A 13,072-nucleotide genomic window follows, 5' to 3' on the forward strand; every position below is an offset into this window, starting at 1 on the left:
CCACTGCATGACAATATTATTATTATTACGTAAATTGTAAAAAAAAAAAACAAGGAAAACACGGAATTCGTTTATTGAAAAGTAAGTATTTAGATTAATAAAATTGCATTATTTATCATTTATCTATACTATAAAAAGTACGTAATACCTAACGCGAGCGTTATAAAATATCGAGTTATTTGGTGTATTATTGTCTACTATTTACATTCTACGTACTTATTACGTCTTATTATCTACCGACTGTAGTAAAATAATACCCGTATTCAGGTTAACAGGAATAATCACTACGTTGTATAACTACAATGCCAAACACTGTCGACAGTAATAATAACTAATAATAGATTGTGAATTACCATCGTCCGTTTACGCGTGAGATCAGAAAATATTTATTAATATTATGGAATTTGGGTGATTCCATAGATCCGGCGTCGGTACGACGAAACGATACACGACGACGACGACGGTTAATATATTTTATATTATGAAAATAAAATACCAAATTACCGAACTATTATATTATTATTTATAACCAACGCCGTCGTGTTTTCCGAGACTACTCCAGTACTCGCAAGGTGGTGGGGGGCGCGACTCGATTCCGACGAACACGTAAAGACATCGTCTCGTGAGCAAAACAATCGGGTCGTATTATGAAATAATATATTATATTATCGTGGGTACAAGTGATAAGTCGTACCACAGACGTACTACCCCACCACTACTACCAGATCAACTAATATTCCCGTAATTATTATCAGTTCGTAAACGAATAGGACTTGTTTGTGTAGCTTATTATAGTACTCGTTTTCATATTCCGTACTTGTCGTTTGCTCCGCGTACGGTGCGTTCGCCATATTACGACGACAATAGTATCCGACTGTCCGAGCGTCTCCAGTGTTCTAACAGCGTTCGTACGTCGTCTTTTGCCGCTGGACACGTGTTCTGACGTTCAAATTGGTCTGCATAGATACGATACATTAGGTGAGTACAAATTCTCGTGTTCGTATTATTTTAAAAATACGGCCGACGGTGGACGGATCGGTAGCTCGAATTTTAAATTTCAACGATATTTTCAAATGTAATTTTTTTTTTTTTACGATGAAGCGAGTTGAGTTTCTCGCCAGTTATCGTTGGACTGTTTAATCAACTGATTTCTCTAATTAATATTGTCGCCGCCGTCGGTAAATATCACGGCTATAGATAGTATCTATTGCCGTGGTAAATATCATATTAATATCTTTATTGTAGGTACATAGGTAGTATAATTAATTATCAGATACAATTATTCCGTGTACGACTGTAATATAATGTTACTGAATTAATTACGATTGTCTCCAGCATGCTAAACTCTATTAATCTTTTATTTATTTATTTGTTTTTAGTACCTATTTTTGAACATTATTGACATTAAACATTCAAACTTTTTTTACATTTTGGACCAAAATCGTTTACATTCAGCGCAATGGAATTATTGTAAGTACTTTTTTTATTATACCTATTATCTTATAAGTAACAATTTTAAACGAGTTGTAGAGTTGAATAAGTTTGACCTAACATTTTTTTTATATTTCTTACGATCAATATTAGTTGATCTCGTATTAGTACCGTCAGTGTTGGTTAGTATCTAAAATACTTGTATCTTGTGTCTTTTGAAATTTGTTAATTGTTTCTAATATGAGAATTTTTACATAGGCAGTATTTTATACATAATATGTCCGTTTGAAACATGTAAAACTACAAGGTTTTATAGTTAAAACTTTTAAAGGAAATTATGAATGTATTGATTTTACAACGGCGTGTGTGTATGTGTTTTTTTTTGTGTGTACACCATATCTTGTCGAAATAATTCTTCAATTGAAAACTTCAGGGATGGTTTTCGGTGAAAATTTGAATATCGTTGATTCATTATAGAGATTTAAAGTTAAAAGTTTCTAGTAGTTTTCAAAAAAATCGGTAAAAACCACAAAATATTGTTGAAATTACCTGATTTTTTTACGTATAATCAATTTTCGACCAAATCGATTTTTTTATACCTATTATTGTAATTCAGAAACTAATCACTGTAATTTTGTTAAACTTGAAATTTTCATCAAATGTTTGTATTAGTGTTGTCTATACCTACATGGCTAAATTTTCAAAATATTCCGGATTTTTTGAGCTATTTATAGACACTGAAATTTTTGATATTTTTAAGTACGTATTTTTTTTTGAAATGTTAATAAAAAAATGTTGGGTTCCCAAAAGAACTTGATAAAGTAATATAAGGTTTCTTATAACTTATAAGTTATTTTTATTGTAGTTAAAAAAAAAATTGTTGGTCACAATTTTTTCTATAAGCTTTTAAAGTTTAAATTTTTATGAAATTTGTCAAATTCACGAAAAGAAAAGAAAAGTTTCTATGCTACGCTTCAAAGTGTTCTATACCTAATTCAATTCGCTTTTTATCTTTTAATACAACCTAATTATTAAGAAAACATTTGTTTTATCCAGATTATCTTTGTTTTTTTTTTTTTTTTTAACTAGACATTTGGCACCAGAGACAATAAATTTTCATTGTCCATATAATGCCTCCCATACAATGCCACAAAAGACATTCATTAAGCATTTAACAAGGTGCCCGGATAAACCACCCCATTTTAAAAATTGTTCGTTCAATTTATCACATGTAATGCCTGAATCAGAATTGAAGGTAAAGTATAATTAATATACAATGTATAACCATAATTTAATAATTTGTAAAAATTACTTATAACAATTTTGTATTAAATTTAGGAACATGAAGAAAATTGCCCTAGTAGAATATTAATTGATGTAGCTATGTATCAATCAGAAGATATGGTTCGTCCAAGTCCTATTGTAGAAAATGCACCGTCAATCAAGTATGAAGAATCTTGGGATGGAGTAAGTATTCATACTATTCAGTATTAAGTAAATACAATTTTAAGTATCATCAAACTTGTAAAATAGAAATAATACAATTAGATTTTTTTGTTTTAATTACTTACATGTTATTAATCTATCATTATTATCTCCTATTTGTCAGAACCAAACTAAACGACTGACATAACTTTCCAGTATTAAGCTATTTTATCTATTAGTTATGTTAATATTGCTGTATTTTTACAATTATTTTTAATTGTTATGACTAGAATATTGACGATTAGTGTTACGTCACAAATGTTATAAATCCTTATCAAATGTCCCATTGGATCCAAACAAATATTTTGCACTATTTGAAAAGCATATACTTTAAGACAATTTGAACAAAATTGTAGTTTATACTTTCAATTTATGCGGTTTTTCATTAAACTAACTATGCACAGTGTATTAGTACACACAAACCTTAAGTATTAAACAATTGTGCTCAAACAACGTGTAATATATTAATTTTAAGCGATATTATTACATTGTAATAGTTTTTATTTAGATCCAACGGATTTATTGATAAGATTTGTATGTGTGGTAAGAACATGTATAACGTAAACACTAATCATCTGTATTACATTATTTTTTTTTAAATTTGATGATTACAGCATTATTTATTTTATAACAAATAACAATATACATTGGAACCTCGATCACTCGAACCTCTATAAGTCGAATTTTCGATAACTCGAAGGAATGCCTTGGCCCCTGCCTTACAATATATTATATTTTATATTTTTTCTATAAGTCGAATTTTTGATAATTTGAATTTTTTTTTAGCCCCCAATCGATTTGAGTTATCGAGGTTCCACTGTAATTAGTTGAAATATTATGGACTATAGTTAACTATCATCAGTTTAATTAATAAACAGTTATTGATAATCTGCTTGTGAATTTGGATTTATTTTTACAATACTTGGGATTTAAAAAATAAAAATAATAATAAATAATTGTATCAGGCCTGTCCTCGTAAATATCACTATTCTAACAACCTATCTATATTTCTTATATGCATTCAATAAAATTCTATTGATTAGTATATAGATCAACCAAATTAAGACATGTACATTTATTTATTTCAGTTGGAACATACTTCTGAAATTTTGAAAACTATCAAAACAAAAACGGCATCGATGAAAGCAACTCATAACATGACAAAATCACAACGTAAACAACATCGGATCAATTTACATGAAAATGATGTTAATAACGTAAATATACAATACTTAAATATACTAGAAAATATATTTTTATTTTTAAAAACATGAAATTGTAACCAATTATTTTTTTAGTGGTTTTATATTTTATTCTTTCAATATTTTGTTATATAATTATGTTAGTACACTTCATTGAAAAAAAAAATATTTAAAACTAACTAAAAATTACAATAATATATACAGATAGTACTATAATATATAACTAATGCTTAGATGTTTTAAGAGGACACCATGCCCATAGGCCATATGTTGTATTGTTTTCATCTTTAGACATAAAACAAAGCAAATTTGCATTAATTAGAATACTTAACATGTTGTTAGCTCAGGGCCATATTACCGCTTAGGCTGTATAGGCTAAAACCTAGGGCGGCAAATATTAAAGGGCGGCACCTTTTAACGGTTCAGACGAAATAGCAAATTTTACCTATGTAAATTAGGTGGTAAATTTATTTTAGTCTATGGGTGGCAAAAACCTTAATCCGGCCCTGTGTTAGCTTAAATATTGAAATGAATTTATCTATTATTTAAATTGAAGGTTTAAACATTACAATGTTTTAATTTTTAAGCAAGAATTAGTGTGTAAAATATTACAAATTCAAAATGTTTGTAGATATCTAATTTAAAAATTAAAATATTCCCAAATTCCAACTCTTCATAACTGATAATGCTCTTATCTTTAATTTTGATAATAGATAAATTAGAATTCAGACGAGTAATGTTACGTCACAAATGTTATAAATCCTTAACAAATGTCCCAATTGAGTCCAAACAAATATTTCGTAGGTACTATATGAAAAGCATATACTTTAAGAAAATTTGAACAAAATTGTAGTTTAAACTTTCAATTTCCTTGATTTTTCATTAATGAACTATGCACAATACATAAGTACACACAAACTTAAAGATTTTATAAAATTAAAAAATTCTGCTTAAACAACGTGTAAATATAATTAAAATATTAATTTTAAGCGATATTATTACATTGTAATAGTTTTTGTTTGGATCTAACAAATTCATTGATAAGATTTGATAAAGTGTATGATGTAAGCACTAATCGTCCATATATTAAAGTTAACAACTCATTTAGGTTTGGTGTTCTCTTAACCTATTACAGTTTATGAAATAATATTATTAATATATTTCATAATAATATAATTTATAGAGATTGAAAGCGATTTTCTATTTTTTTTTTTTTTTTATAATGATTTTCAATTCACTGATATGTTGTCAGATAAATTCAAATGTGTCACAAAGCGTATTAAATGATAAAAATTTCTAACTTTTTGTCCTGATTTACAAAAACTAATAGGTTCTTCATCACATTTACTTATTTTATTAACTTGTATATATATTGTAAATATCTTTTATAATAACAAAATAAATGAATCATCGCTTTCATTTCTCTTTTATTATTCATGTATAATAATTTAATTTAATTTGTTGTGCAATGTTTTGCTTTTACAATTCTTTTTTTTTAATTTTCTATTTATTTAGGTTAACAATAATGGTGATGAGAAAAGACAGAATAAGCAACAGGAAACAAAACCATTATTCATTGGAAAGAGACCTATCACATAAAACATTTAATTTATAAGTTTGAGTTACTAGAAAGTTTCAATTATTTTAACTAAACTAAAATTTTGTTCTACAGCATTTATGGTATATTATTTTTATTTTCACTTTTTTATATTTTGGTTGATGATTTTGAATGTACTATTAAGTATTCTTGACCTATTTTAATAATTTTGCAAACATTTATATAATCAATAATGTTAAGCATCTATAGTTGTTACATAAAAAAAGTTGTTTTACATTTCTTTTAATAGTTTATATGATATAGGATAATCATTAATACAATAAATAAGGATTTTCTTTACCTAGTTTTATATTGTATGTGTGATTGTTTCCATTGGCCATCTTTATTTATTTCAGGTGTTGTATTTTCAGTAAGATACTTTATAATACTAACAATAATATTTTATAAAGCAGCCAGCCATAGTCTCCTACCTGCAGAAATATGAACAATGAAAAATTTACCATTATATATTATAATGTAAGGTGTTATAAAATATATCATAATTTATATTTTATTGATAACTGATAATGATAATAACAGATAAATAATAAATAAATAGTAACACTAAAATATATAAACAAAATAAAAAACAACTTCATTCAAAGATTCATCCGACAGTACCTGATTGCCTATAATATATTTCAAAAAGTTATCTTATTGCCATTCTCCAGTCAAAATTATGAATTGTGAACTACAAAGCGACTACCGTAGTAACAATAGCTATACCGTACATATTCTGTCAAATGTGGATTAATTTTTTCAGCAGGTTTTGATCTGAAAAATGAGGGATGGCAAAATTGAATAAACAATAAGTGAAGACTAGACACTAGATTGTTTTTAATTTAACAACACTAATAAACTATTAAATTATCTGTAAGGACGTTAGAATTCACATTATTTTTAGAATGTACCCATCAGAATCTTACTAAAATATATTATAGTTAATAATATAGTCATACCGATGTCTATATTGTAATATAGACATTTGTGATTATGTCCTTAGATATAGCTTATGTAAACAAATTATTCTATCGTCCAGGTCACAACAACTGCATTCTTCCTACTTATGGCTCTTTCATTTTGATGTGGTCATAATATGCATCGAGTAGTGTAACATAAATTCAGTGTACTATTTTGTATTTTCAAATAATAAAAAATAGGTATATTCTTTCAAATATTTTCATTGTATTGTGTTCTTAATTAATATTAAACTTATTCCTCGGATCACCTTAATATGGTAAGTCTGCAGTTGAATTAAGAAAAGTTAACACATCAAATAAATCCTCCTAGATTTATAAAAAACATTTAATAATATACGTAAATTGTGAATCGCATATTTATTTTTTAAAAAAGCGAAGAAATATATATATATTACACTCGCGCTATATATTTACATATTACACTAGTAAAACCACTAAAAACCTAGATTTATCTAGTAAGTAGTAATCGAGCTTATACTTATAATAATACACAGGTTAGTAACAGAAAATAAATTTTTTTTAAGGTTCACAGACATTGAAGTTGAAATAAATAAAATAATGATCAAAATGGACAAATTCACTATTGTCGACATTTTATTGATTGAAACACGTTTATTTATTTCATGGACCTATTAACATTACATGACAATTACATCGTTAATAGGTCTAAAATATATTTCATTAACGCGGTTTTTCTCATAAAATTATTATGTGTAATAGCGCTATACAAACGCCAGTGGGTTGACCAAAATCGAGCAGCACGGTAAAAAATCCGCTTCGAGCTCAACTTCTTGTCTTGTCGTTCTAGTGCTACAAGTAGCGCGCCATATTTTCAACCATGATTGCAGATAAATTATATATTTGTGATAACAAAATTTTGTTTTAAAGCGCGGTCTATCACTTATCACGATTCACGGCTAGATGCGTATACTTAATATTATATTTTGTAGTGGTCACTGTTGCAGCAGTAAGTAGATAATATAGTCGTATAGAATAATTGTTGGATTCGAATATTCGTGAGTCGATTCTCGGTGCACACTACGAGTAAATTCGGAAAAAGTAATCGTCGGCATTCCAAATAGGTACCTACTGTAAATTGTTATTCGTAAATACAAGGATAAATAATTAATTTAAGATTTTCTGTTTTATAATTAAAAAAAAAAAATGTCTGTTTAAAAACGTACATCGGTTTTTAAATATGAAAACAATAAATCTGAATAAACCTCTAACACCGTTGTTCGCATTCCACAGGTGTTTGAACTGAAATCTGTTTAATTTGTAGGTAGGTAGATACCAATATTGCTTGTAATGTTTCATTGACGTTGCATTATTCATAGTTGTAAAATTCATATTATAGCTGATAAATTATATTTATTTAGATGATCGTGAAAATAGAAACTTTATAAATGGCTTCAATCCCTACACTTATTGTCTACGTCGCTGTGGTACTGGTCGCGTTTTATATCAATGACCGATACAGTACCAAAATAAAATTACTCGAATCCTATGAGCATAATATAAATATAACATTTGGGCCACTGAATCTAGGAAATGATTCTTCTTGCAACGCACTTGATTTTCAACTGAATTATAAAAAGCATGCAGATCTCGGAATATTATTTTCCAATTATGCTGGTTATATGTCCATGGTGAGCTTGTTTAAACTTTGGACAAGCCAACAAAATGATAAAATATTCTTTGGCACTCTTAAACTCAACGACAAGACTGTAAGTGCTGTTGCAAAAGGGCCAGGACGTAACTTTTTTGAAATGTTTGAGCAAACAGTCAATATTGCCACAGATATAAACACAATTATAACTTATGGCCAATGGAATTTATTACCACTAAGTGGTGATAGCCGCAGCCTTGAAATATGTTCAAAAGACATCAAGTCGTTTCAAAATTTATTACTTTATAATTTCTTCAACTCAGTTATTAGTGATGATAGCGATAATAAATCTCATTCGTTAATTGAAGCATGGATCGCTGCACATGTGAGTGTTGAGCTTTTAGTTCTAAAGGTGAGGAAGTCAATATTTATGTACATAATATTATTTATTGAATTAAGTTCTTAGTTTTAATTATATCATAACCAATGTTTATATAGGTCTTACATGGATATCGTTATGTACCAAATATTTATGCTACATGTGGTCGAGTTTATTTCGTTGAGGACTGTGGTTACACCTTACAGTATCACATGAGCAATATGAATTTGACTAATAGATTATTAGTGGCCAAAGAGTTACTAACGTTGGCATTGGAGCTTGCAGATGGTACGGCTCATCAAAGTTATTCATTTTATCTCACTGATTTAACAGCTGATAATATAGCTGTACGGTTGGATAAAACAACTGGGTTATTACAGTCACTGAAAGTTATCGACTGGAGTGATGTTATAATTGCTGTCAATAATCATAGTATGAAGAAAACCGATGATAGTAAGTTTTTACTAGGTTCATTTAATTATTATTCTATGATCAATTTTTTATTTTAATTTTTGTTTGTATACTTTGTGATTATTAGAAATGATACATGCCAGTAAACATATTGATTGTGGAATCGGTTGTTTAGTTTATTCAAAAGAAGAAATTTGTGAATCAAGAATCAGTGATCATAATGTATATGCTGTTTGCAAAGTGAGTTGTTACTTTTTTTTTTAATGGATAAATTTAAAAATGTATAATAAAAACTGCTTATTTTAACCATACAATAAAAAATAGTATTTTTCTGTTATACAAGACTCGTATTATCCAAGTCCATTAGAAAATTATTCACCTTCATGGCTTCATATTTTTATGTTCTTTATAATTTATTTTTTAACCAATCATACTTAGTTTCTTGTTTATTTTTTAATAAGCATATATATGTTATAAAATATTAAAAATTTAACTATAAAATAAAAAGATTTTGAATTTTGAATGTTATTACTTCATTATAATTAGAGTGGATTGGTTAAACTACTTAAGTAATGAGTAAATTTAATGTTTGTAGATATTATTTAGATTGTTACGCTTGTGATAATAGCTTTGTGTTGTATAATAGGAAAGTACTTATAAGAACATTTTAAGAATACATATTAATTTTTTGAACTGAACTTTCACGTATTCATCATATTATTGTCTGCCATACACACGTGTAACATAACAATCTATGTACCGGTTTTTTTACTACAGCTTTTTATATTTAATAATGGAAGAAGTTAATTTATTATCGAGTGTATAGATTTGTATAAGAGGATTATTAACATAAGTTAATATTTTTGTTTTATTATGATTTATTATAAGTATTTGAACAATTTAAAATTTAAAATTCATATAACTCGTTTTAAAATAAACTTTATGAAATTACATTTTTCATTTAATTGCAGTTCATATTATCCACATCTAAAATCTTATTAATATGTAAATTTGATTTAATTTTAACTATTAATGAGTTGTTCATAAATTTATTATCCACCTAAAAATTGTAAATAATAGATAACTATATTTTTTTATATTTAGGAATTCTTAAGCGGCGATGGTGGTTTGTTACATGAAATAACAGATCTAGATAAAACAATCAAGTCACCAGAAAAGGAAGTAAAAAATCTTGCATCTTTATTAAACAGTTGTTTGTGGAACTTCGATGTTGAAAAGCAATCTGAAATGAATAGATTAGATACTGCCAAATTGATAATAAAATCAATTCAACTCATTTATGACTTTGAAACGTCTGATATTACTTATGCTGATTAATAAATAAAAATAGAATTTTGACCAATCGTATTACACCATTTAAAAGTGATTAAAATACAGAGACTGAGTTATGGCTGTAAACACTGAGGCATTCGTGTAGCAGGTGATCCATTGCACTAGAGTGATCTGCGAATTAGGACAAGTGATCTACGTATAAATTAAAAAAATAATATTTTTAATAGTATAAAAACACATAATAATTTTTATTATGAATACCTACGTCATAATATTATCATACAAATATTCGTCAAGTATATATATAAAAAAAAAAAAAATTAGCCAAATAAAATATATTTTTTAATTACAGTAAACATTTTTAGTATCATTTAAAAATTTTAAAAAAGTATCTATTAATTGATTCCTAACACATTTGTTAGGTTCACCCATAGGTTTTCCCGAATTTCATAAATACTACAAAACACATCATGGCATAAATTGTATCAATCTACTACTGTTTTATTAGAACGTCCAGTAAGCCGACAAACAGTTACTATGCTCATGTCTTCTGACCAGTAATAAACCAACTCTAAAATTTATCCCAGTGACAATTTAGAATTACATTTATTATTCAAATCTGTGTAGGTAAAAAATGTATTGTCTTGACGCAGAGACTGGAATGTTTGACATCCTTTTTGAACGCATCTTAAACTTCAGTACTCACGTTGTTCACCTGAAGCCAGCCGTTTTTTTCTGACCACAATTTTAGTTTCAGAATCACATTTTTTATAATTTGGCGTTTTACTGTCATTCGGAAGTAAATTGTGAAGTTGTAAAAAATTTTATTTTTTATATTGTCGATAAAAAGGTTGATTATTAAGCGATAAAGAGACTAACGTAAACAGATGTACATGTTAGATACAACAAACTACGACCATCCAACTATGATTTTTCCCAGCAATTTTACGTTTATAAAAATAATATAAAATATGCCCAATATGCTAAAAATTGATTTCCTTAAAATATGACGATATATTATGTAAAAATATTCAAATTCAAACTTAGTATTTAATTTTGCCATTTCATAAAACAAATTTAGAATAATACATAGAATATAATAATAGGTAATAATAATTGTAGATCACCAACTACACCTAGTATAATACGATAGATCACCTGATACACCTAAAACAAGGTAGTAGATCACTTGCTACACGAATGCCCACTGTGACACTAGCAGTAAAATATTTAAATATAGCCAGACATAATTGACCTCAAACATGGCAATATAACCAAGGTATACTTTTAGTGCCACTGTTGCATATTTTTTGGCTTTTAAACTTATTTACTTTCACTATTAACTATTAATGTTAGGCCATTTACCAATAGTTGTTATATTATGTGTTATCCTAGATTAATTATAGTTATATAATTATAGGCTCTAAGAATACTTTTAATTTTGTGTAACATTTGTGTTTATCATGTGACCATTGCTTAATATTAAACCAAAAGTAATGTTAATGTGTAAATGGCTGTATAAATGATTATTTATATTATTTATAGCATTATTCCATTGATTCTTGGAATTAAACTGTTTATTTTCCATTCTGATTTTTAAGCTAATGTTGTTTAAAATGTAATATCACATTAAAAATCATACATTGTATATTGTGTTTTATCTTTTCATATTATTTCAGGTTTGATGTACTCCAATATATAGGTATACATTACAATGACTGTATAAATTAAAAAATAATTAAGATGATACATTATTAATTTCATTTATTGGACTGTAGTTATCTATTTTATTATATATATTTATTTTTGAGAATTCACTAAAATAGTATTTAATATTATATTGTTATGCATATAAACACATTTTTTTTTTAATTTTAGCTCTAAAAAATGATTGATAGCAAACTTAAATTAGCTAGGAAGTTTATAAAAAACCAATTTCTATGCTAGTAATTGTATTTAATTTCTTAATGAGAACTCCTCATCTTTTTACCGGGATTGCATGGTAACAACTTAAATATTTTTTTCATTTTATAACTAAAGAATATAACCATTTGTAATCAGTTCACCAACAATAGTTGTTCATTTCACTTTGTCAAAAGGCACTGAGCAACAAATCACTAACTAGTGCTTTTGGTTTGAATACTCAACAGTGTAGCAAAATACTGATGCCCTATAAAAAGTTCATAGTTAGCACTCTTAAGATACACCTATGGTTGTACATTTTTATTTTTACAAATGAACTATTGTTAAATTTTATTAATTAGAATGTTTAATAATATTACAGTTATCATTTATGGTTTTTTTGGTTATACATTTGTAATGTAAAGCTAATGTAGTTACCATTTTCTTGTTTTATGTCCAAGAATAAGATACTTTCTAAAGTAAAGTGTTATAAGAAATACAGACACTTCTATTGGATACAATTTTAACACACTACACACACTATTTTTACGAATAAGAGACCATTCCCATTATTGTGATCAATAATATATGTATAACAAAAAAAAAAAAAAATAGTAATATTAGAGGTTCGACTGTTTAGAGCATAACACAAATGGATAATATTTCTTATATTATGAATAGGTCTAATTTAATTTTAACTTGGATGGCAGTTTAGACTAGGTGACACGGGTAAAATGTATACAGGTAAACTCATTATAACTAATAATTGACAGTGTCATTTAC

General features: G+C 27.0%; 2 protein-coding genes across 4 annotated transcripts; both read left to right on the top strand.

The window, feature by feature from the left end:
* Positions 1 to 700: 700 nt before the first annotated feature.
* Positions 701 to 6,015, top strand: LOC114124885 (uncharacterized). 2 transcript variants are annotated; one of them, XM_050206709.1, is made up of 6 exons: positions 701 to 979; positions 1,367 to 1,470; positions 2,521 to 2,686; positions 2,770 to 2,898; positions 4,005 to 4,133; positions 5,634 to 6,015. In XM_050206709.1, exons 2-6 carry the CDS (start codon positions 1,460 to 1,462, stop codon positions 5,715 to 5,717), a joined length of 519 nt encoding a protein of 172 aa, XP_050062666.1. In that variant the 5' UTR covers positions 701 to 979; positions 1,367 to 1,459; the 3' UTR covers positions 5,718 to 6,015. The 2 variants fall into 2 exon arrangements, with proteins under 2 accessions (XP_050062666.1, XP_027844131.2); XM_027988330.2 differs by having other exon boundaries at positions 701 to 978; positions 1,380 to 1,470.
* A 1,587-nt stretch (positions 6,016 to 7,602) lies between these two features.
* Positions 7,603 to 10,462, top strand: LOC114124877 (uncharacterized). Of its 2 annotated transcripts, XM_027988321.2 has the most exons (6): positions 7,603 to 7,777; positions 7,947 to 7,977; positions 8,075 to 8,716; positions 8,803 to 9,136; positions 9,222 to 9,334; positions 10,199 to 10,462. In XM_027988321.2, the coding sequence occupies exons 3-6, from the start codon at positions 8,102 to 8,104 to the stop codon at positions 10,430 to 10,432; spliced, it is 1,296 nt and encodes a 431-aa protein (XP_027844122.1). In that variant the 5' UTR covers positions 7,603 to 7,777; positions 7,947 to 7,977; positions 8,075 to 8,101; the 3' UTR covers positions 10,433 to 10,462. The 2 variants fall into 2 exon arrangements, with proteins under 2 accessions (XP_027844122.1, XP_027844123.1); XM_027988322.2 differs by lacking the exon at positions 7,947 to 7,977.
* The last annotated feature ends 2,610 nt before the right edge of the window (positions 10,463 to 13,072 follow it).

This window comes from Aphis gossypii, chromosome X, assembly GCF_020184175.1.
Source record: "Aphis gossypii isolate Hap1 chromosome X, ASM2018417v2, whole genome shotgun sequence".
In the NCBI taxonomy this organism is placed as follows: Eukaryota; Metazoa; Arthropoda; class Insecta; order Hemiptera; family Aphididae; genus Aphis; species Aphis gossypii.

What these genes read in the sequence shown, in the direction of transcription:
- LOC114124885 (XM_050206709.1), top strand. An exon ending in TGCCTGAATCAGAATTGAAG is followed by an intron (nt 2,687 to 2,769) that starts GTAAAGTATAAT and finishes TATTAAATTTAG; the next exon opens with GAACATGAAGAAAATTGCCC. An exon ending in ATGAAGAATCTTGGGATGGA is followed by an intron (nt 2,899 to 4,004) that starts GTAAGTATTCAT and finishes TATTTATTTCAG; the next exon opens with TTGGAACATACTTCTGAAAT.
- LOC114124877 (XM_027988321.2), top strand. Translation starts at nt 8,102, where the DNA reads ATGGCTTCAATCCCTACACTTATTGTCTACGTCGCTGTGGTACTGGTC. An exon ending in TATGAAGAAAACCGATGATA is followed by an intron (nt 9,137 to 9,221) that starts GTAAGTTTTTAC and finishes TGTGATTATTAG; the next exon opens with AAATGATACATGCCAGTAAA. An exon ending in ATGTATATGCTGTTTGCAAA is followed by an intron (nt 9,335 to 10,198) that starts GTGAGTTGTTAC and finishes TTTTATATTTAG; the next exon opens with GAATTCTTAAGCGGCGATGG.